The sequence below is a fragment of the Scyliorhinus torazame genome, chromosome 18, assembly GCF_047496885.1.
Source record: "Scyliorhinus torazame isolate Kashiwa2021f chromosome 18, sScyTor2.1, whole genome shotgun sequence".
In the NCBI taxonomy this organism is placed as follows: domain Eukaryota; kingdom Metazoa; phylum Chordata; class Chondrichthyes; order Carcharhiniformes; family Scyliorhinidae; genus Scyliorhinus; species Scyliorhinus torazame.
Window position 1 is genome coordinate 65,125,660 of NC_092724.1, and position 24,146 is coordinate 65,149,805.

General features: G+C 53.3%; 1 protein-coding gene across 1 annotated transcript in view; it reads left to right on the plus strand.

Moving 5' to 3' along the window:
- palm1a (paralemmin 1a) overlaps positions 1-24,146 on the plus strand; it is a 360,072-nt gene that overhangs the window by 44,471 nt on the left and 291,455 nt on the right. Inside the window, exon 3 of the mRNA XM_072482830.1 lies at positions 15,369-15,449. Coding sequence (XP_072338931.1) covers positions 15,369-15,449 — 81 coding nt within the window. The remainder of the gene's footprint in view (positions 1-15,368; positions 15,450-24,146) is intronic.

Below are 24,146 nucleotides of genomic sequence, written 5' to 3' on the forward strand. Positions count from 1 at the left end.
TTCTTCCTCATGACCCCTCTACACCTTCTGCCACTTATCGTGAACCTATGTCTCCTGGTTCTAGAATTACCCACCAAGGGAAACAATTTTATCCAGTCTATCTCTTCCCCTCATAATTTTGTACACCTCAATTAAGTCACCCCTCCGCCTTCGTTGTTCCAAGGAAAATAACCTCAACGTATTCAACCTCTTCTCGTAGCTGCACTCTTCTAGGCAACATTCTTGTAAATCTCTTCTGCACTCTCTCCAGAGCAATAACGTCCTTCCTGTAACGTGGTGACCAGGACTGCACCCAACACTTCAGTTATGACCTCACCAGTGTTCTACACAATTCCAACATTATATCCTTACTTTTATATTCTATACCTCTGCCAATGAAGGATAGCATTCAAGGGGCGGGATTCTCCCATCTGGCGGCAGAGTGTCCACGCCGTCGGAAACGCCACCGCGTTTCTGACGGCGTGAATGGGCTGCTGGGAGTACTGATTCTGGCCCATACAGAGGTTCACGCTGCTCCAGCCTCCCATCCCGGCGCGAACTGTGCACCACAGGACCCACGCATGCGCAGTGGTGCCGATGCCAACCCGTGCATGCGCGGTGGCCTCCCTCAACGTGCCGGCCCCGACGCAACATGGCGCGGGAGTTCAGGGGTCGGCATGTCAGAAAATAGGCCCAGGGAGCAAGAGGCCGGCCCACCAATCGGTGGGCCCCAATTGCGGGCCAGGCCCCATCGGAAGCACCCCACGTGGTCGGAGCCCCCATCCCCCCCCCCCCCCCCCCCCCCCAACAGGCCGCCCCCCGACCCTGCGTGCAGAGTTCCCACCGGCTGTGAGCAGGTGTGGACGGCGCTGACGGGCGCCTGCCTTTTTAGAGCGGCCGCTCGGCCCATCTGGGCCGGAGAATCGGCGGCCCGGCTGCGTACAGCGGCCTGCGACCGGCACCGCGCCAAACGTGCCGGCGCCAATGGCGCCGATTCTCCGGAGAATCGCGGGCCGACGTTGGGGCAGCGTGGCCCGGTTGCGGGGATTCTCCGGCACGGCCCCGGGCTGCGAGAATCCCACCCCCAGATGCTTTCTTTACAACTTTGTCTACTTGAACTGCTGCTTTTAGGGGCCTGTGTACCTGTACGCCAAGATTTCTCACCTCATCTACCCCTCTTAATATATTCCTTTTTATTGAAAGAAGTCTTACAACACCAGGTTAAAGCCCAACAGGTTTATTTGGAATCACTTGCTTTCGGGTGAGTGAAGAGGTAGGTTACACAAACACAAATTTGGGGAACAGTTCAGCAGTAAAGGGCATTCAGCCTCTGACCTTCGGGTAAGCGTTCTCCAAGGCGGTCTTCAGGATGCATGACAATGCAGAATCGCCGAGCAGAAACTGATAGCCACATTCCGCACACATGAGTAGGGCCTCAACCGGGATCTTGGATTCGTGTCTCACTACATTTAACCCCCCACCATCTGGCCTGGGCTTGCAAAATCCTACCAACGGTCCTGGCTTGAGACAATTCACACCTCTTTAACTTGTGATTATCCCTCTTTCCAGTTGTACCATCTGGACCTGTAAAGACTTAATTACCTGCAAAGACTTGTATTCAAAGTATCATCTTGCATCATTGACTTTGTCTTTATATACTGTGTTTGTGTATCCTACCTCTTCACTCACCTGATGAAGGAGCTACGCTCTGAAAGCTAGTGATTCCAAATAAACCTATTGGACTTTAACCTGGTGTTGTAAGATTTCTTACTGTGCCCACCCCAATCAAATGCTGGCATCGCCACATCATCCTATTTATTGTGTACTTCCTATAACTGTTTGACCTCCCTAAATGCATGACCTCACACTTCACTGTGTTAAAATCCATCTGCCACTTGTTGTTGAAAACTCACCACTATTCTTAGAAGTCCCTCTATACCAAAAAGGGCCGACATTCTAAATGCTGAACAGAGATTCTCACTCCCTGAATCCGACGCAGGCTTCGGTGGGTGCTATTCAGGTCAAACTATATTTTCAAGTTATCCCCCGGTATAACCCATACCGTCATCGAAGATTTCATCTACTTACCACTTAGTAGCATCGATCCTGGGTGCCACATTGCTAAGTAAGTAAAGTAGACTTTGGAATAACCACTATTTCAGGTAAAAACTTTTCAGTTATTTTATTATTATATTTTTTCTTTTAAAAGCTGCAATTACTGTCTTTACAGAAAAGTAAAAAGTTCTTGCTTCTGGATCCTCCTGGTTGGTTGAAGGGACCTTCAGGCCCAGCTTGACAATCAATCTTCTTTAAAGTCTGGTCTTTCTTAGATGTATTCACTGTTCTGCTCGGTTGCTGTGTCCTATCTTTCCCATGTACCGAGCTGTGAGAGCTGATTCTGCTGACTGTCTCTGAGCTGGCTCTGCCTCCTCTTTAAATTCTAGCCTTCCTTAGATGTTTTAGCTCGGCTGCTATGTCTTATCTTTCCCATGACTGAGCTGACTGTAAGCTGACTCTGTTTGCTTCTCTTGTTCCTTCTCTGCCTCTCTCTCTCTCCCTCTGGTTCTGGTAGTTACTGCTCTGGTCTCTGGGTTTATATTCTCTTTCTAACAGTTATTAAGTTTTTATGACTTTATTGTAAAGTAACTTTTGTTTCACTTGGATTATAAAAAGTATCTTTGATCTAAGCATTCTAATACAACTAAATATTCATTTTGACATGACCTCACCTCTCAGGTCTCTGATTACATTGTTCCTTTGTGATGTTCAAAGTTCCTTTGTGATAGTCAAAAATACTTTGGTTTCAACAGGGGTGTGAATTTTGGTTCCTGTCATTTCTATAGTTTTATTTTCCAATTGTGTCCCCAGCTGATAATTTTGACTTTGATTTTTGCTTTAAATTATGTTTCTCGTAGACTGATAGTCTCCAGTTTTCTTTAATTTACTTGGTGTTAGCAGAATTTCACACCTATATATTTGCCTCCCTAGTCATTCTTTTCTATCTGCTGATTTTACTTCAATGAAGGTGTAAATCATTGTTTTTAGCGTAATGCTAAAAATCCACTCGGTTATAACTTGAAAGGTTTACATTTATCACTAACTCAACTGAAACCCTCATCCATGCTTTTCCAGATGGTTACTAAGATAGTTAATTTCAATGAAGGTATGAACCATTGTTTTTAGCTTCATACAAAAATCCTGGTTTGTTTTGTTTGCTAAGCGTGCTTGACCAAGGCTCTCTGCATTTTACAATCCTGCTCTTTGCAGCTGCTGTTAACCCTTCGTGGGATCTTTCCCTGTATCCTCTCATGTTTCTCTCAGACCAGATATTGCCAGACTTCCATGTTTCAAATGACACATCTTTCCATATTATCAAATTACACACTTTATCGCCTTTCCACCAACCCACCTGTATCACTTTGGGGAGTATAGCTATCCTCGACACTGTCCACCACTCGGTCAGTCTTTGTGCCCCCCATGTTCACGTCCTGATCGTTAATAGATAACACAAACAGTAAGGGTTTAAACACCGAGCCCTGTGGAACACCACTTGAAAAAACATTGCATTTGCAAGGGCAGCCATCGCCCCTTTGTTTCCTGTTACTTAGCCAAACCTTTATCCAGTTTGCCACATTGCCCTGTGTCCCATGGGCTTTGTTTTGATAAGTCGGACTGGACACTGTGTCCACTTAGGAAAGGTACTTTGATATTGTGGAATTATGAAACACATTCTAATTTACAATGACACAGGAGGACAAAGGTCCTTGCAGTGAGAAAGGAAATCAGATCAACAGTGTTGGCTTTTTGTTGAAGTCTGAAAACTGCCAGTAACATGCTAATATTTATTTCAAAGCTGGGAATCTCCAGATGTAATACATACCAATTCAACTTTATAAAGCATTCTTCATCTGAGCTTTGAAAGATTTGGGACCATTGAGCTGAATGGCTTCTTTCAACTGTTTGACGAGCAGCGAACTGAAATATTGAGTAAAGGGAGTATTATTGTTACAGCAAACGGGGCCTGTTAGCTCACTTGGCTAATGGCTAAATGTTCAGAATGTGAGTTTGATTCGCGTTCTGACTGAGCTGGATCTGGGATCTGTCCCCTTACCCCGTCTTTGAGAGTGGAAGGGAACGGCAAACCATCACTGACAAAAAAAAACAGCCAACAGTTTCTCCCGATCCACTCTGCCCAGACCCCGCATGGTTTTGAATAACTCGGGGCCCACCGATCCGCGGGCGGGCCTGTGCCGTGGGGGCACTCTTTTCCTTCCGCCTTCGCCACGGTCTCCACCATGGCGGAGGCGGAAGAGACTCCCTCCACTGCGCATGCGCGGGAATGCCGTCAGCGGCCGTTAACGCTCCCGCGGATGCGCCGCCCGGAGATGTCATTTCCGCGCCAGCTGGCGGGGCACCAAAGGCCTTTTCCGCCAGCTGGCGGGGCGGAAATTCGTCCGGTGCGGGCCTAGCCCCTTAAGGTTGGGGCTCGGCCTCCCAAGATGCGGAGCATTCCGCACCTTTGGGGCGGCGCGATGCACGAATGATTTGCACCGTTTTGGGTGCCAGTCGGCGGACATCGCACCGATACCGGAGAATATCGCCCCTTGTTACTGCTGTTACATAGTGCGGGTTTCCTGGCCTGCCTGCGGTGTGTTTCTCGGCAGTGGCTGAAGGCGGCTTGCCATTGGACGGCGGCGGCGGGGGGGGGGGGGGGGGGGGGGATCTTCTCTTTCCGCCGCTGACAATGGGATTTTCCACTGAATCCACCCCACACCGCCAGGAAACCCGCCAGTGTGAATAGCCGGAAGATCTCACCCTTAATGTACAAGAGCAGGGAGGTCACATTGCATTTCTATAAGTCACTAAGTCTGAGTCAGAGTATTGTGCCCAGTTGTGTCCACTGTATTTTAGGAAGGATGTGAAGGTATTCGAGTGCAGTGAAGATTCAGGAGAATGGTTCCGGGATGAGTGACAGTGACCTAGGGCCGGGATCAAACAGGGGTCCTGGGCGGCGTGAGGCAGCAGTGCTAACCAGTGTGCCACCGTGCCTCCTCAGCTTCTCCCTTCCTGAGATTAAGTGTTGATGCCAGGGCAGGTTTAGTGGATTTCCACAACAGCAAAACTGGCACCGCACCTGAACCAATGCAGTGGTGCCACGTGGAACACGAGAGATTCCAGTGAGAAACAGTGTCTGATTCGCCGGATCCGTGATTGAAACTCAGGAGGCTGACAAGCTGCAGCCACATATTCACACTTCAGTCCCCACGCATACCATCCCAGCCAACAAGATGGCAGCGACCCCGAGGTTCACCGCGAGGTTCACTGGACACCCTGCTGGACGCCGTGGAGGAGAGAAGGGCGGCCCTGTACCCTGGGTGGGAAGAAGGCTGTCAGTCGCTGCCGTTCACTGGGTCTGGACGCGGGTGACAGAGCTGGTCAGCGCCATGGACAACACCGTCCAGACCGGCCTGCAGCGCCAGATAGAACTGCACGATTTCCTCAGGGCAGCCAGGGTGAGTAGGCAGCACTGTTGCCCTGGCCCACATATGCAACCCTACCCAACACACCACCCTACTCGGAGGGCAGCCTGCACCACATGCTGGCACCCATATGGGCTACCATGGCTGGGTGGCCTGGCCACTGAAGCCACCAGTGACCCACCCCCTGGGATGCATGCGTCGGACTGTCTAACACGGTGTCGTCGTCCCCCCATCCCTCCCACCCACCCCCACCCTGATAACCGCCAGGAGCAGGAGAAGACTGGAGGAGGACCGCCCGACCAGTGGCCCCTCACTGCAGCAAAGCACAGGGCACTGGACATGGTTGGAGGGCCCGAGGAAAGGGCAGTCACCTGGGCAGAAGTCGGCATCGGGCAATGAAGTGAGACCCCGCTGAATTGCGGTTCCCCATGGTACGTTAATCAGCACTCCCACACCACATCACACCCACACCACCCCCATACCGACACCAACCCCATTCCCACCCCCCCCCCCGTCCCACCGCCATCATCTACCTTACAACCCTTCCCCAACACACCACCCTCACCCACCCCAACACACCTCCATACCCCCACTCCCACACGGCCCGCGATGCAATCATGTGTCTTGTCTTTTGTCTTGCAGGAGCTGCTGGGGATGGGGATGGTCCTTCCAGTGCCCCCATCCTCCGACCCCAGCCATAGCCATAGCCAAAACCCCAGGTGCCGACCAGTGATGAGGGCGTCACCGACACAGACGGGGGCCTTCGACCCGAATCCCAGGACACCCCGGAGCTCAAGTGCGAGGATGTTACAGATTTCCCGTCACAGCTGTCTTCAACATCCTCCTCCATCCCAGAGACACTCACCTCGGTTGGGTACTTTAGTGAAGAGGCTCGTGGGGCACTATCTGATGCGCACCAGACAGCTGAGCCGGTACAGTAGGTAGAGGTAGGAACTCCCGAGGGGGCAGACGGTCGGGGGCTTTGCGGGGGGGGGGGGGGGGGTTGGCTGCTGTCCAGAAAGGCTTTGGGCTTCTGGAATGGACAGTCCAACAATTGTGGAGATGCAGTCACAGAGACAGGGACTACCTGAGGGGTGTTGGCGAGCATCCAGCACCCACAGGTGCAGTTGGAGGAGTCCAACAGCGTGCAGGACCAGGAGGCGGTGCTGACCATGCGTGCCACCCAGGCCAACACCGCACGGGTGGCGTCCGCGGTGAAGACCTTGGGGGCAAAGGTTTCGGCCATTGGTCAACATGTCCAAGATCTGGGCAGTCTATGCAGGCGGTGGCCAAGGCCCAGGACAGAGCTGCCTTCTCACAGGCAGCCATGTGCCAGAGCCACTTGGACATTGCAGCAGTGCTCCTGAGCGGGCCATGGCTGAGAGCGCCAACGGCATTGCCCAGGCACTGACCGACAGGCACAGAGGGAGGTGACCCAGTCCCAGGAGGAGATGTCACAGTCACTTGCTGATGTGGCACAGACCCAAAAAGTGGTGGCACAGTTGCAGTGTGATGTGTAGCAGCCCCAGACGGAGGTGATCTACCCCCTGTGCTCCAAGGCCGTGAGCATGCAGACCCTAGTCGAGACAAGAGTGGATCTCCAGTACTGCCAGTGGCAGATGATGGGGGCGCTCCCAGGATTAGCTCCCCTCGCACCCCGGTCCCAATGTGTAGCCTGGAGGCCATCGGGCACCCTGAGGGAGAAGGAGGTGATGGTGCCCATGCAGGTGACTCCCGCAGGGGAGGTGCCGGGACACGGCAGTACCTTGGACTCCTCCCCTCCCTCCACCCTGTCCCTGGCACATCACATGGGCAATGGGCAGAACAAGGCGGCACCGTTCCACCTGGGATCCTGAGCAGCAGCTGGGCCCTTCCAGGCCCATCGCCTCAGAAGACGGCCATCACAGGGGACCCAGGTCACAGGGCGGAATCACAGCAGGCCGCCTCCACTCCTGATGTACCATCTGGGGAGCCACCTAGGCGTAGCTTTAGGGTCCGTAAGGCCAGAAATTAGATACTAGTTAAGTTTGACATGGGTGCAGGGCACAGTGCAGTGATAGGGGCCAGAGCACAAATCTGTACATATCTTTTCATATTGAACACCTATGCACAATGTTACAACCTGCCTCGTGCTCTGTCAGAAGGGTGTGAGGGGTATGCTGGTCTGGGCTGGCCGCAGAGGGGGCGTGGGTGGGGGGAATGTGCGGCGGTGTATCCCCCACCCCCCTTCCGTCCCCACCTCTGCCGCCCCAAGGGAATCGATGGGACCGTGTGATGGAATGGCTAGCTCGCATGCAGGGATCACCCAGGTGGACGGTGGAAAGTGCTACCCGTGGGCAGGAGTCAGACATTGTCAAACAATTCGGAGCAGCAGAGCTCATCGCAGAGCAGGTTGTCATCATCCTCCATCCCATTGACCATATCCGCTGTTCCTGCACCTTGTAGTGCGGCAGGTATGTATCACGGCGAGCATTGCAGAGGGTCAGGGGAAGCAGGATGAACCCTATCTCCAGGATGCCAAAGCACCGCTTGATCATGCTCCTGGTCGCCGCATGGGCATTGTTGCAGCAGGTCTCTGCATCAGTCTGTGGCCTCCGGTTGGGTGTCATCAGCTACAGTTGCAGTGGATAACCCCTGTTGCCCAGGAGCCAACCCCCCAACTGGAGGTTCGCTTCAAAGAAGCCAAGAACCATCGAGTGTGCCAGGAAGAAGGCATCGTGCACACTGCCTGGGTGTTGGGCACCGACGTGATTGATGTAAGCTCATGGTCACACATTAGCTGCACGTTCATCGAGTGGGACCCCATTCAGTTTGCGAAGATTGGCCTGTTATCTGCAGGTGCTCGTAGTGCGACATGAATCCCGTCGATCACCCCTGACCCAGGGCATCTCGGCAATGGTGGCGATCCCCATTGCCCGGGCATCCTTGTGGGTTCGGTCCACATTGAAATGGATGTATTGTGCCGACTGGGCATATAGGGCCTCCATTACGGCATTGGCGCACCTGTGGACCTAGCTCTGTGAGATTCCGGACAGGTCCCCACTCGGCACCTGGAAGGACCCCGTGGCATAGAGGTTCAGGGCAACCGTCACCTTAATGGCCACCGGGAGCGGGAGTCCTCCCCCATTCACCTGCGGTGCCAGGTATGCCATGATGTGGCAGATATGTCGCACTGTCCCCCTGCTCAGCCGGAGTCTTCGATGGCATGCCCGGTCCAGCAGGTCCTCGAATGACAGGCGGTGCCGGTACACATGAGGCCTCACGCGGCTCCTCCTTTGTGCCTCCTCCTCCTTCTCGGCCTGTTGGGCAGCCGGCTCTCCATCTGCACCAGCTGCCTTCTGTTCCTCTGGGGCAGGCTCCACTGCTGCAGCGTCTTCCTCCTTGAGCTCGTCCAGCCACATTGCATCCCCCAGGGTTGCGGCGACGAGGAGGAAGGCCAGCATTACTGACTGAATTCCAATATCCATTGCCTGCAGGGGGTAAAAGCGCGACATGTTAGCATGGTGCATACCCCAGTGCCCAACCAGGTCCAACAGGCTACACTGTGCCCCCAGTTGGCACTGCGGGCCCTGCTCCCTCATGTCCAACCCCCCATCCCCGCACTCCTGGCCCCGTCGGTGCCTCTGGCCCTGGTGCCCATCCCTGCTCCCAGGGTACCATCGGCTGCTGAGGCTCTTGCCAGCGATATGCTCCACTGCCATCATCTGCCACCCCCCCATAGGGTTTACTGTGGGCATTGCCCTTGGGTAGGCCACATGATGCCCCACCAGCAGGTGGCAGCCAGTTGAGTGGCAGGTATAGCGGAGGGTGGGGGCTGGGGTGCAGAGGTGGTGGGGTGGAGGGTGAGGGCTGGGATGCGGGAGTGGGGGCACCCATATGGCCGGTGGCACTCTGCAGAACCAGGGGCCAAGGTGGGTGGTCAATGGGGTGTGCAGCAAGATGGCTGCCTTGCAGGTAGCTGCCTCGACACCGCCCCAGTCCCGTGGGGGGTCACCTGGTCAGTCCGTCACCCACGATCCCCCCCCCACCCCTCCCCCAGCCCTGTGAGGGCCCAGCCCCACTCCAGCCAGCCCAGCAGTGTCAAGACTGGCAGCCCACGGTCGGGCCTCCGCATGTCTTCCTCCTCTCTCTCCCTCAGCAACCACAGTGTCTGTTCCCCGATTTTTGAAAGCGCAAGTGAACCTCACCACCAGGAATTCCTCCCAGTGGAGGCGGAGAATCGCGGAGGTCCCCGGAGAATACCGGGTCAGGCTCACTAATGATATATACAGCGTTTACTGCACAGGCAGAGTGGAACGCATTGACATCGCTGTCGAGGCACTGGAGAATTGCGATTTGGCGTGAACCCAGTGTCCGCCATGATTTTGGCAAAAACCGATTCTCTGCCCAACACCTTTCCCGACTAAAGCGTCGGCCGACGGAAAACCCCGCTGCGTAACTTTTACTTATTTTAGAAAACATGCAGGAACAGAGTCATGGGACTTCCAATAGGCTTTGAATAACAAGAAAAGAACATTTATTAAACATGAAAAGTTTGACTCTCATACAATATTCCTTCACTCCCCCATTATCTTCACAAATGGGTAGCACGGTAGCACAAGTGGATAGCACTGTGGCGTCATAGCGCCAGGGTCCCAGGTTCGATTCCCCGCTGGGTCATTGTCCGTGCGGAGTCTGCACGTTCTCCCCGTGTCTGCGTGGGTTTTCTCCGGGTGCTCCGGTTTCCTCCCACAGTCCAAAGACGTGCAGGTTAGGTGGATTTGCCATGCTAAATTGCCCTTAGTGACCAAAAAGGTTAGGAAGGGTAATTGAGTTACGGGGACAGGGTGGAAGTGAGGGCTTAAATGGGTCGGTGCAGACTCGATGGGCCGAATGGCCTCCTTCTGCACTGTATGTTCTATGTTCTCTATGTACCCAGAGTTCAAGGATAACACAGGTTACACTATATATCTTGTGCTATAACGTTCTCATAAACGGACACTCCCTGTAACCCAACATGCTAGCTGTGGAATGGCAACAACCCCATTCTGAAACCCAGTAGCAGATGCCGCACAATCAATCTTATGTGGGTTTCTCCTCAAATCCCCCCCCCCCAGATGATCGTCACGAGAGCATTTCCAAATTCCACTCTCAAAACGATACCCTTTAAATTCTTCTTTCAAACAATGCTTTCCCTCAGCTGTTTTCACCAAGGATCCACCTCCAGGTTTACTGCAGGAGAAAAGAGTGCTGATTAGTTGACATTCAATCTGATTGGTAGATGCATTGCCATGAAAAATGCACCAGTTGTTGGGAACTAACAGGTAACTGCGAAGCATCATTTGAAGCTTAAACCAGGCAGCTTGACTCTGTGAATTAATTGATGCTGTGTGCAGTACACATGAATGTGCCACACTGTGAGCCTGACTGACAATCTTAAATTGGTTGTCAGTATAATGTTCAGCACACTGAGGATTATTTTGTAAATGTTTTCCAATCGCAGAATCGCATCTAATGTTGTACATTCTGTTTAAAGTTTTTCTGTATGCTGCTCATTGTGAACAGAGGCTGCGACATGCTGTTTAATACAATTTGACAGTCTTTGGAAGGTACAGCCTACAAAGCAAGCATCACACTGTCACTGAAATTCATATACCACATTACTCACTTGTGCATGAGGCAGAACATCTTTTTAACTTCCTAGCAGCATCCTGTTGTGGTGAATACCACTCGTGTTGCGACTGCAGAGTAGCACCATGAAACAACTACCTTCACCTGTTGCTCAAATTGTTAAGATACCCTGCCCTTCCAGGATAAACTGGGAGCTTTCCAAAAGTGGAGGCCTTAGGCCCGCTCGTGAAATTAGAGTTTCGTGGACATTGATATTTCCATGGAGGTGGGTGGGCTCCTGAAAGCTGTGGAATCCTTGTCAGGTAAGTCAGTTCATAAACACAAGGGAAATGTGCTGTGGACACAGGAACATTTTGACCGGTTAGTTTAAAAACTGTTTTACATTGGTCATAATGTATTGGTGTTCGATGACTTAAGTATATTTAATAGAATGATCAATCACAGTGCCCTGAACTTAAAAGGTAGGAGACCATTAAATTGACCAGCATTGTGTAAGAGCCCAGATACATTATAGCCCTTTCTCCTCTTCTGGGGCGAGATTCTCCGACCCCCCCGCCGGGTCGGAGAATCGCCGGGGGCTGGTGTGAATCCCGCCCCCGCCAGTTGCCGAATTCTCCGGCACCGGATATTCGGCGGGGGCGGGAATCGCGCCGCGCCGGTTGGTGGGCCCCTCCCCCCCGCTATTCTCCGGCCCGTATGGGCCGAAGTCCCACCGTTAAAATGCCTGTCCCGCCGGCGTAGATTAAACCACCTACCTTACCGGCAGGTCAAGGCGGCGCGGGCGGGCTCCGGGGTCCTGGGGGGGGGCGCGGGGCGATCTGGCCCCGGGGGGTTCCCCCACGGTGGCCTGGCCCGCAATCGGGGCCCACCGATCCACGGGCGGGCCTGTGCCGTGGGGGCACTCTTTCCCTTCCGCCTTCGCCACGGTCTCCACCATGGCGGAGGCGGAAGAAACTCCCTCCAATGCGCATGCACGGGAATGCCGTCAGCGGCCGCTGACGCTCCCGCGCATGCGCGCCCGGAGATGTCATTTCCGCGCCAGCTGGCGGGGCAGCAAAGGCCTTTTCCGCCAGCTGGCGGGGCGGAAATTTGTCCGCCGCCGACCTAGCCCCTTAAGGTTGCGGCTCGGCCCCCAAAGATGCGGAGCTTTCCGCACCTTTGGGGCGGCGCGATGTCCAATTGATTTGCGCCGTTTTGGGCGCCAGTCGGCGGACATCGCGCCGTTTCCGGAGAATTTCGCCCCTGCTTTCTACAGTATGGAGAATCAGATACTCGTGTATGTCGGGACCAGGGACTGGATTCTCTGATGTCGGGATTCTCCCTTGTGCCCGCAGCGCACCCACGCCCGGGGATTTCCCGACCGCGTGGGGCTGCCCACAATGGAAAACCCCATTGGCCGGCTGGCAAGACGGCGAATACTGTCGCCATTTGGATTCCAGTCCCTTTCAAAGGGCAACATTCCATTCGCTTGATTAACATTTTGCCCATCTACTACTATATTTTTATGTTTTGTGCAGTTTAACTCCGATGGCTGCACAGATTTTTCATGACGCAGAGCAAAGTCAGCAGCGTGGGTTCAATTCTTGTGCCAGCTCAGGTTATTCATGAAGGCCACACCTTCTCAACCTCGCCTCTCACCTGAGGTGTGGTGACCCTCAGGTTAAATCACCACCAGTTTGTCTCTCCCCACAAAGGGGAAAGCAGGCTATGGTCATCTGGGACTATGGTGACTTGACTTGACTTTATTGTTGTTGGGAGCTTGACTTTAATGGCCTTAGAAGTCAGCCCCCGCCATTTCCACCCTCCATCTCCCCAGCCCCTCTACCCTCCATCTCCCCAGCCCCTCGAAGGTAAGTCAAAACATTTGTCTAGTGGGGCCAGGGGAAAGAAAAAATTGGATCTCGGCTGCATTGGGTTTCTTTGCAAAATGGCCCCCACAAGCCAAAGCACCATAACTTCCTACCGTGCCCCTTTCCAATCACCTTTCCCGTGATTGACCTTGGAGCTTGGGGGCAGACTCTAGGAGTTTGACCTTCCCAAAGCTAGCCAGCTGCCTCTATCAGCCGATTAACGTAGCTGAAGTCTAGGAAATAAAGAAACCTGGGCCTCAACCTGATAATACCAGAGTGGGGTTGGGGTAGCTGATGGTCATCCTAGAGGATTGTGGAAGCTCAGTCATTGAGTATGTTTAAAGTAGAGATTGACAGGTTTCTAAATTCCAATGATCTAAAGGGATTTGGGATAGTGTAGAGGAAAAAGTATTGAAGTGGATGACCAACCGTGATCGTATTCATAGAATCATAGAATTTACAGTGCAGAAGGAGGCCATTCGGCCCATTGAGTCTGCACCAGCTCTTGGAAAGAGCATCTTACTTAAGCCCATACCTCCACCCTATCCCCTCACCTCCACCATATTCCCATAATCCCACCTAACTTTTTTTTGGACACTAAGGGCAATTTAGCATAGCTAATCCACCTAACCTGCACATCTTTGGACTGTGGGAGGAAACCGGATGGAGCAGGTTAAATGGCCAACTCCTGCTCCAATGGTACTATCACACTCACACCCACCCAAAAACCCTTCCCCAATTAAAATCACACCTCGTCCCCAAAGTCCTCTCAACCAATACTCAGACCACTGGATTTCTGCCCCAAAACATTGATGAGAGGGGCAAATGGGGGGCAAGTTGAGAGACAAGGGAGGGTGGCAACCGCAGCTTTAGTTAGAACAATTAAAACTGTCAGTGATAGTCCAAATTTACATATCTTTTTTTAAAAACAATTATTATCCTTAGTTGCAATGATATTTGACTGAAACAAAACCATAAAATTGAAGAGCTGCAGTGAGCCACCCCTGTGAAAAGGCATAATTAATATAACCTGCTAATTTCAACACTGCACAAATACATTTTGAATCCAGCAGATAGAACACCCAGATATACATTTTCATAGAATTTACAGTGCAGAAGGAGGCCATTCGGCCCATTGAGTCTGCACCGGTCCTTGTAAAGAGCACCCTACTTAAGCCAAAACCTCCAACCTATATCCGTAACCCAGAAGCCCCACCTAACATTTTTGGACAATAAGGGCAATTTATCATAGCCAATCCACCTAACCTGCACATCTTTTGTTGCTCTTTTTAGCCTTAGTTTCCTTAGCTCTGATAATGTCACCTTTGCTCATGAGTCGCCAGGTATCTTTCTGATACCGCCACGTGGTTCAAGCTCGAATTATGATTAATAAGTCAGCACACCGCTTAGTAAGATTGAAATCAACGGTCATTTATTATGTACAGCAATAGATACTTACACAATAATCCTATTATCTATATCAAAACCTAGCACTACTGGCCAATACTTAACTATTGGGGATGGCCCACCAGGTCAGGGAAACAAATGGTTTATCGAATTGGATCTGGCCTACGGGATTCAAAAGGCTGATACGGGTCGATGGCTAGGAGTCTCTCATCGGGTAGCGATCGCTGGAGTCAAACTTACAGTTTCTGGTCGATGTTCTTGCAAAGGTTGCGAGCAGGAGAAGAAGGGAGAGAGAGAGAGATCTGAAGTAGGCCCCTCAATTTATAGGGCCCAGGGGCTTCCCGCCTCTCGGGGCGGCCCTTGACCCTGAGTCCCAAGTGATTTGACTTGTTCCCAATCACTGGGTTCGATATGCTCCAATAATAGGGCGATTCCTCGATCGGGGGGTGGTCGTTCACCTGTCTTTGTTTCGGCCACTGCAGGCGCCGAGAGGTCTGGCCCGGCATTCAATTGCTAAAATGTTGCAATTGTTCCCGGGGATAGCCGATTAAACTGCAGATGTCTGTGTTGATGTACTGCTAATAGTCGTAGGTATCGATCTGGGTCGACTTCCCCAGAGCCGAATACGCTATTCTGTCTGCAGCTGTCCGTTTGTGTCCTGTTGGCTGCTTTTCCCATCAGCCTTTTTGGTTAGCCATTTTATATCGGGTTTTGGCCAAATTAATAGGGAATCAGCCGTTTTAGGTGGCTACACTTTGGACTTGTGGGAGGAAACCGGAGCACCCGGAGGAAACCCACGCACACACAGGGAGAACATGCAGACTCCGCACAGACAGTGACCCAAGCCGGAATCAAATCTGGGACCCTGGAGCTGTGAAGTAACTGTGCTAACCACTGTGCTACCGTGCTGCCCTATTTTTTGACAGCCCCATTTGGAATGTTTTGTTACTGTAAATCGAGAGAGTCCAGGGATTGAGCCAGTGAAAGGAAGGTTATTTGGGAAGTGTTTTGAACTGATTTGTTTGTGCTCTCTCATTCTCAGGAGAAGAGGAAGCGGCAGACGGAGATAGAAAACAAAAAACGGCAACTGGAGGATGAGCGACGGCAGCTCCAACACCTGAAGGTACATAGCCTCTCACAGATGAATGCTGATTAATTTGATAACAAAGTCTGGTCTCAGGAGAACTTGGGTAGAACCTTAAAAATAGTTGCGGATACATTTTATCACAATCTATTTAGTGTGCTTGCTTAGCTGGAATATGTGAGCATGACGCTACAGGTTTTTGTGGAACTTTAACTGGGTGGAGGTAATTCATGGAGAAGGAAAGACTCTCAAGGACGGGTGGCTGGCTAAGGGAGTTAAGGATGGTATCAAATTGAAAAAAAAGGCAGCCAAACCTGCAAAGATTAGTGGTAGGCCAGAACATTGCTAAAATTTTAGAAACCATTTTAGATGTATAAAAGAAAAGAGGAAGAAATTAGAATGTGAGAGTAAACACAATAGAAAAACAGACAGTAAGAGCTTCTATGAGTATATAAAAAGGAGGAGAGTAGCTAAAGTGAATGTTGGTCCCTTAGAGGATGAGACTGGAGAATTACTAATGGAAAACAAGGATACGGCAGAGACTTTTGGTAAGTATTTTATAGCAATCTCCACACTGGAAGACACAAAAAAATCTCAAGATTGGTAAAAAAATCAAGGAGCAAAAGGGAGAGAGGAACTTAAAATAACATCAATCACTAGAGAAAAGCTAATGGGATTAAATGCTGACAAGTCCCCTGGATCAGGTGGCTTGCATCCTCGGCGCTTAAAATAAGTAGCTGCAGAGTTAGTAGGTGTATTGATTATAATTGTCCAAAATTCCTTATATTCTGGAAAGGTTCCAGTGGATTGGAAAACCACAAATGCAACATCTCTATTCAGGGAAGCAGGGAGAAAGCAGGAAGCTTCAGGCCAGGTAGCCTAACATCTGTCGCAGGGAAGGTACTGCAATTCATTATTAAAACATGGTGGCAGGGCATTTAGAAAATCATAAAACATAAAGTCAACCTGGTTTTATGAAAAGAAAATCGTGTTTCTCTAATTTATTGGGGTTCTTTGCGGATGTATCATGCAGGATGGATAAAGGGGATTCAGTAAGCTGTCATGTTTTTGGATTCCCAAAAGGCATTTGAAAAGGCATCACATAATAAGTTACTACACAAAGTAAGAGTTCATGGTGTTGGAGGATACGTTAACACAGGTAGAGATTTAGCAAATTAACAGTAAACAAGAATTAGGATGAATGAGTCATTTTCAGGTTGGCAACCTGCTGCAGTGCCATGGGATCAGTACTGTGGCCTTTGTTTACAATCTTTATCAGTGACTTGAGTGAAGGGTCTGAGTGTATTGCCAAATTTGCTGGCAATATGGAGCTGGATGGTACAGGGAAGGTCTCACACTGAAATTTGCTGACAGGACAAAGATAGGAAAGCAAGTCAAGGGGAGGAAACAAAGGGCCATTTTTCAGGTCCGTTCACTGCAGACACCAATCGCCTCATGGCAGCTAAATCTCAGGAGAGAATCATAATGGGATTTTCACCAGGGAGATCTCGGATGGAGACCCCTGTTTAAGATCTCCCCCACCCTCCCCCTGCTGGTGAGATGATCAGGTTCACACCCAGAAAGGGCGTGAACCTGATTTCCATTAATTTGCCTGGAATTTAATATCATCCGACGGCTTTATGCCGTACCTCCCAGCCCCTCCTGGTGGCATGGCATCATACCGGCACGAATCAGAACTGGTTTTCATTCATGAAAATCAGTCCCGATGACCACGCTGGTGGTGCAGAGTGCTTGGAGTTCCTAGGGTTGAGGGCTGAGGCTGGACATTGCCCCCTTGCACCCTGACACTGCCCCCTGGCACTGCACTGAGATGGGCACTGCCGGGGGAAATGCCAGGGGGGTTACCCTTCTACATTTGGGGGAGAGAGCCTTTCCCTTCTGTGTCCTGGGGTGGGGGGGGGGTGGGGTTGCACGCTGGTGAATATATGTGGTGGGGGTGGAGAAAGGGGGGAGAATGCCCTTCCCATATTTCCGTGTTGGGGGTCAGCCGTAAAGCCTGTGTGGGGGGTTCTCCTGGGACGTAGGGGAGTAGGAGGATGTTCAATTTTCTCACTGATTGGGGTGCCTTTTAAAGATAGCACCCTAATCTCTGTGTAGCTGGGCTTGACGGTTCTATCTGGCCCTGTCCCGCCAGAATGACGGCACAAACCACGGCCCCCGATTTCTTTCTGACAGAGTGTCAGAAGATCTGGATAAAAAACTTGGCTGTGTTTCTGGAGAGAAACATTCCGATTTTCAGTCAGAACCTGCCACTTTGCCCTTTTTTGGAAAATTCCGTCCAAAGAGTCAGCAAAGCGATATAGATATGTTATGCGAATGGGCAAAAATTTGGCAGATGGAATATAATATGGAAAAATATTAGGTTGTCCACTTTGGTAGGAAGAATAGAAAAGCAGAATATTGTTTAAACGGAGAGACTGTTGCAGCACAGAGAGTTCTGGGATTCCTCGTACATGAATCACAAAAAAGTTAGTCTGTGGGTGCAGCAAGTATTTAGGACAACAAATGGAATAAGCCATATGAAAAAAGATGTCTGGCCATCTGCACTAACTGCTTCTGTCGATACAGTTACCCGATGGCTTCATTGTGAATGCGTGGCTAAGCTCCAAGAATGGTTAATACACTCAGATCAGCAGACAATGTTGACAGACTTCCCCCAAGGTTCATGAAATCACCTGGCTGGTGGAGTTCCCACAAGCTTTAGGAACTTATCCGCTTACATGAAAAGCCAAAGATGGAAATCTGACTACCCAGCAGGGACCTAAATTTCAGAATAAAAGGAATCAGGGCAGGATTCTCCAATCCCGCGGCAGAGTGTCCACGCCGTCGTAAACGCCGTCGCCTTTTACGACGGCGTGAACAGGCCGCTCCCAGAACTAATTCTGGCCCCTACAGGGGGCCAGCATAGTGCTGGAACGGTTCGCGCCGCTCCAGCTGCCGATTCCGGCGTGAACTGTGTGCCGCGGGATCTGCGCATGCGCAGTTGCGCCAGCGCCAACGAGGACATGCGCAGTGACGCCGGTGCCAACGTGCGCATGCGCAGTGGCCTCCTTCAACGCGCTGGCCCCGACGCAACGTGGCGCAGGACTACGGGGGCCGGCACGTAGGAAAGGAGGCCTCCAGCAACAGAGGTCGGCCCGCCGATCGGTGGGCCCTGATCGCGGGCCAGGCCACATCGGAGCCCGCCCCCAAGGTCGGACACCCCCTCTCCCTCCAGAGGCCACCACCCGACCCTTCCACGCCGAGGTCCCGCCGGCCCAGAGCAGGTTAGAACGCCGCCGGCGGGACTCGGCTCTTTTCTTACGGCCGCTCGGCCCATCTGAGGAGAATCAGTAGGCCGGCCACGTAGAGTGGCCCGCGACCGGTGCCACACCAACCATGTCGCGTGCTGGCGTTGGGGCGGCGTGGCCCGGTCGCGAGGATACTCCAGCCCAGCCCAGATCTGTGAGAATCCCGCTCCACATAGAGGGCGGGATTCTCCCCTATCCAGAGGAGCGGGCCGTACCCGCGCCGAGGCGTGCCGTGAACCACTCCGGCGTCAGGCCGCCCGGAAGTGTGGAATCCTCTGCACCTTCAGGGGCTAGGCCGGCACCGAAGGGCTTGGCACCGCACCAACCGGCACCGAAGGGCTTGGCAGGCCGGCGCGAGTTGGCACATGCGCATGTCATCCCATCGCATGTGCAGGGGGGTTCTCCCCCCCCCCCCTCTCCTCCCCCCCCCCCCCCGCCGAGGACTCTGCAGGGTGCTCGCAGAGCCAGGTCCCGCCGGTACGGACCTGGTGTAATATACGCCGGCGGGTCTAGCCGAAAAAGGGCGGCCACTCGGCCCATCGCAGGGGGGGCCGCTGCCAACGGCCCCCGACCGGCGCGACGTGATTCCCGCCCCCACCGAAAAACCGGTGCCTGAGAATTGGGCAGGGGGCGGCGGGGCGGGATTCACGCCACCCCCCCCCCCCCGCCGATTCTCCGGCCCAGCGGGTGGTCGGAGAATCCCGCCCTCTATCAGTGCACCCTGTTGACTTGTTTGCTATTATCCACAGAGAGATGAACCAGGTTTGCCAACACTCCAGAGTTGACCTGGAGCCTCCATAAGTGAAAGATTAATCTTCTGAACACCTTGCAAGCAAAACCCAGGAGAAAAAAATTCCGAATTATAAATAAATTGGGCTGGATTCTTCCAATATGGGTCTGTGTAAAAACGCTGGCGTTGCACTCCCCAGTTTCCTGCAAAAAATAAAAGTCGATTCACTTACCTTCTGGGGGCTAACAGGGACCGGGGAGCTTCACGCAGCTTTTGCTGCAGATACAGGGCGGGATTCTCCACTCCCACGCCGAAGTGGCCGCGCCGTCGTGAACGCCTTCAAGGTTCACGATGGCGCGGAACGGCCCCGGTCCCGACCGATTCAGGCCCTGACAATGGGCCAGTATCGGGGCTGCGTCATCTACACGCGCCAGGCCTTGTCACCCGTGTAAAGGCAGCTCCGCATAGATGACGCAGCCGGCGCCGCATAACGGACGTCATCCGCGCATGCGCGGTTGCCGTCCTCTCTAAGTCCGCCCCGCAAGAAGATGGGGGACGGATCTTGCGGGGCCGCGGAAGGAAGGAGGTCCTCCTTCAGAGAGGACGGCCCGACGATCGGTGGGCACCGATCGCGGGCCACCCCACATTCCAGCTGAAACCCGGTGCAGGATCCCCCCTCGACCCCCCACAGGCCGCACCCCCAGCGTTCACGCACCGCCCACGACTGCAGCGACCAGGTGTGGACGGCGCCGGGGGGAACCCGTCGTTTTGGCCTGGCCGCTCGGCCCATCCGGGCCTCAGAATAGCGGGGGTGCCGAAGAATCGCCATTTTCGGTGTCTCCGGCGATTCTCCGGCCTCCGGCCCGCGAAACTCGACCGGGCCGTTCCCGCCGCTTGGGAAAATCGCGGGAGGGCGTCGGACCGTCCCCGGAAATTTTGGCGGCCCAGGCGATTCTCCCAACTGCCGTGGGAGTGGAGAATCGCGCCCACAGGTCGCCGCACATCCGCTACCAGGTCCGCGCATTCACACGGCGGCGGCCTCCAGCGGGCCGCACGAGCGCCATGGCGGACTCGGACAACAAACTAGGCCCCCCTCAATCGGCAGCACGCCCAAGGAACCGTCCGACCTGATCTCAACCCCAGCCGCCCAAAAGGCCACCCCCCCCCCCCCCCCCCGCTGCTCGATCCTCCCGCCCCCCCATCAGTGCCACCGCAGACTGAGTCCGCAGCCGCCACGCGAGAGTCCCGACCGGCCATGCCACATTAGTTCCACGCCATTGGGAACTCTGCCGGTCGGGAGCGGAGGGAGTATCGCAGGGAAGGCCCAGAGAATCGCCGGAGCAGCGCCGGCCTGATTCCATCAGGAACTTTGATTCTCTGTCCCCGCGCCAAACGCGATTACGACGTGGGACTGCGGAGAATCCAGCATATTGTGTTTCTTTCTCCCCATTTTCATTGAATACTGTTGTTTATATCAAAGAGGGAGGCCATTTAACCAGGTGGGACAGATAAAGACGGGAGATCATGTGATAGAACCCCCAGGTATTTGGGCGACTGGATTTGGTAACCCTAAGTGAGATGGCAGCATAGTGGTTCGCACAGTTGCTTCACAGCTCCAGGGTCCCGGGTTCGATTCCCGGCTTGGATCACTGTCTGTGCGGACTCTGCACATTCTCCCCGTCTCTGCGTGGGTTTCCTCTGGGTGCTACGGTTTCTTCCCACAGTCCAAAGATGTGCAGGTTAGGTGGATTGGCCATGATAAATTGCCCTTAGTGTTCAAAAAAAGACTGTGGGGTTACTGGGTTACAGGGATAGGGTGGAGGCCTTGGCTTGAGTAGGGTGCTCTTTCCAAGGGCCGGTGCAGACTCAATGGGCCGAATGGCCTCCTTCTGCACTGTAAATTCTATGATTCTATCCACTGACTTCTTCTTCAACATGTACAATGGGAGATACGGGGCCCAATTCTCCCCAACAATTTCCAAGTTCATTTGTGGCGGGTTTCTCGGAGTTTCCCGCCGTTATTCAGTGACACTTTTGTCACTTTTTTGGGCCCTCAAGAGTTTCTCACTGGTTTAGGCCACACAGAGGGCGGGATTCTCCGAGCCTCCAGCCAAAGTCGCGGAGAATGGGCGTCAACCACGAAATCCGGTCCAAATCGCGCGTGCGTAGTCTAGGCGGCGCTGGTAGGGGGCCATTGACAGAGGACCCCGTGACGATTCACTAACGAAAACGTTCTGAGTTCCCGACGGAATGGTTATAACCATGTTTTGCTTGTCGGGAACCACCAGTGGCGGCTGCAGAGTCAGTCCGTGACCGCCCAGGTGGGGGGCGGGGGGGATCCTTCACCGGCGGGGGTGGACCTCACGAGCGGCCAGGCTAGCGATCGGGGGCCACCAATCTGCGGGCGCGCGCGATCTCAGGGGGGTGGGGGGGGGCTATATTTTCGGGGCCAGTCCGAGGTGTGAGTCCACCATGTCGCGCAGGCCGCCGCCATGCCATGTGCGGACTCCAGACCGGACGTGCAGGGCCCCGTATCGGCAGCCAGAGCTGCGAGGAATGCTCGGGGGCCCTGCTAGCTCCCTTCAGGTAGGAGAAGCACTCTGGACTTTCTTCAGCAAAGTACGTCCGCGTTTTGACGCTGAAGTGGGGTCATAGCCCCGTTATTGGAGAATCCTGCCCAGAATTTCTTTAGCACAAGGGAGCTGAACTTCGAGATCGGCGGCCATTTTGTAAGGGTGGCTCGATCTCGAAGTGAGCATGTGGACACTCCCCACCCATAGGCAATGTCACCTACCCCCACACACACACACATTTTTAAAAACATATTTTTATTCAAATTTTTAACATATTTTCAACAAGCCCCCCCCTTACAGAAATAAGAAAAAACATAAATCAACATTTTATAGCTATGTCACGTATTCCCCCAATATACAAGGCCCCATTAAACGATAATAAACACAGTAGTAAACACAAAGTACCCCCCCCCCCGGGTTACTGCAGCTGCTGACCACCTCCTAACGCTCCACTAGAAAGTCTAGGAACGGTTGCCTCTGCCTGAAGAACCCTTGCACAGATCCTCTTAAGGCAAATTTTACCCTCTCCAATTTACTGAACCCTGCCATGTCGCTGATCCAGGCTTCCACGCTTGGAGGCCTTGCTTCCTTCCACTTGTGTAGGGCCCCCCAGCTCCTGGCCACCTGGATACCTAGGTACCGAAAACTCCTTTCCGCCCTCTTCAGTGGAAGCTCGTCTATCCCCCTTCCCTGATCCACTGGGTGTATCACGAATAGCTCACTCTTCCCCATGTTGAGCTTATACCCGGAAAAGTTTCCATACAGCGATACCCAGTGTTCCCCCGGCACCAGTCCCCTCCAGTTCCTGGGCTCCCTCAAAGCCATCACCAAAGGTTCAATTGCCAACGCAAATAGCAGGAGGGATAGGGGGCACCCCTGCCTTGTCCCCCGGTACAGCTGAAAGTATTCCGACCTTCTCCGATTTGTGGCCACACTCACCATCGGGGCTTTGTACAGTAACCTAACCCAACTAACGAACCCCGAACCCGAACCCGAACCACCTCAACACTTCCCATAGGTACCCCACTCCACACTATCGAAGGCCTTCTCCGCATCCATAGCCGCCATTATCTCCGCTTCCCACTCCACTGCAGGCATCATGATTACGTTAAGGAGCCTCCTCTCATTGGTGTTTAGCTGCCTTCCCTTCACGAAACCCATCTGGTCCTCGTGGATCACCCCCGGAACACAGTCCTCAGTTCTGTTAGCCAACACCTTCGCTAACAGCTTCGCGTCCACGTTGAGGAGAGAGATTGGCCTATACGACCCACACTGTAAAGGGTCCTTGTCCCGCTTCAAGATCAGCGAGATCAGCGCCCTGGACATCATCGGGGGTAGGGCCCCCCCTCCCTCGCCTCATTGAAAGTCCTCACTAGTCGTGGGCCCAACAGGTCCATATACTTCCTGTAAAATTCCACCGGGAACCCATCTGGCCCCAGTGCCTTCCCCGCCTGCATACTCCCCAGCCCCTTAGTCAGCTCTTCCAGCCCTACCGGTGCCCCAAGCCCCGCCACCTGCCCCATCTCTACCCTCGGGAACCTCAGCCGGTCCAGAAAATGACGCATCCCCCCTCCTCCGTCGGGGGCTCAAGACCTATACAGCCCCTCATAGAAGTCTCTAAATACCCCATTTATTCACACCGCACTCCACACCGTGTTCCCCCCTTTATCCCAAACTCCCCCAATCTCCCTCGCCGCCTCCCGCTTCCGAAGCTGGTGTGCCAGCATCCGGCTAGCCTTCTCCCCGTACTCATACACCGCCCCTCGCGCCTTCCTCCACTGCACCTCTGCCTTCTTGGTAGTCAACAGGTCGAACTCGGCCTGGAGGCTTCGTCGCTCCTTGAGTAGTCCCTCCTCGGGGAGCTCTGCATACCTCCTATCTACCCTTAAAATCTCCCCCACCAACCTCTCCCTCTCTCTCCTCTCCTTCCCCTCCTTGTGGGCCCTAGTGGAGATTAGCTCTCCCCTGATCACCGTCTTCAGCGCCTCCCAGACCACCCCTACCTGCACCTCCCCATTATCGTTCACCTCTAGGTATCTTTCAATGCACCCCCGGATCTACCCGCTCACCACCTCATCCGCCAGCAAACCCCCCTCCAGGCTGGTCCCTCTCATCCCCTGGC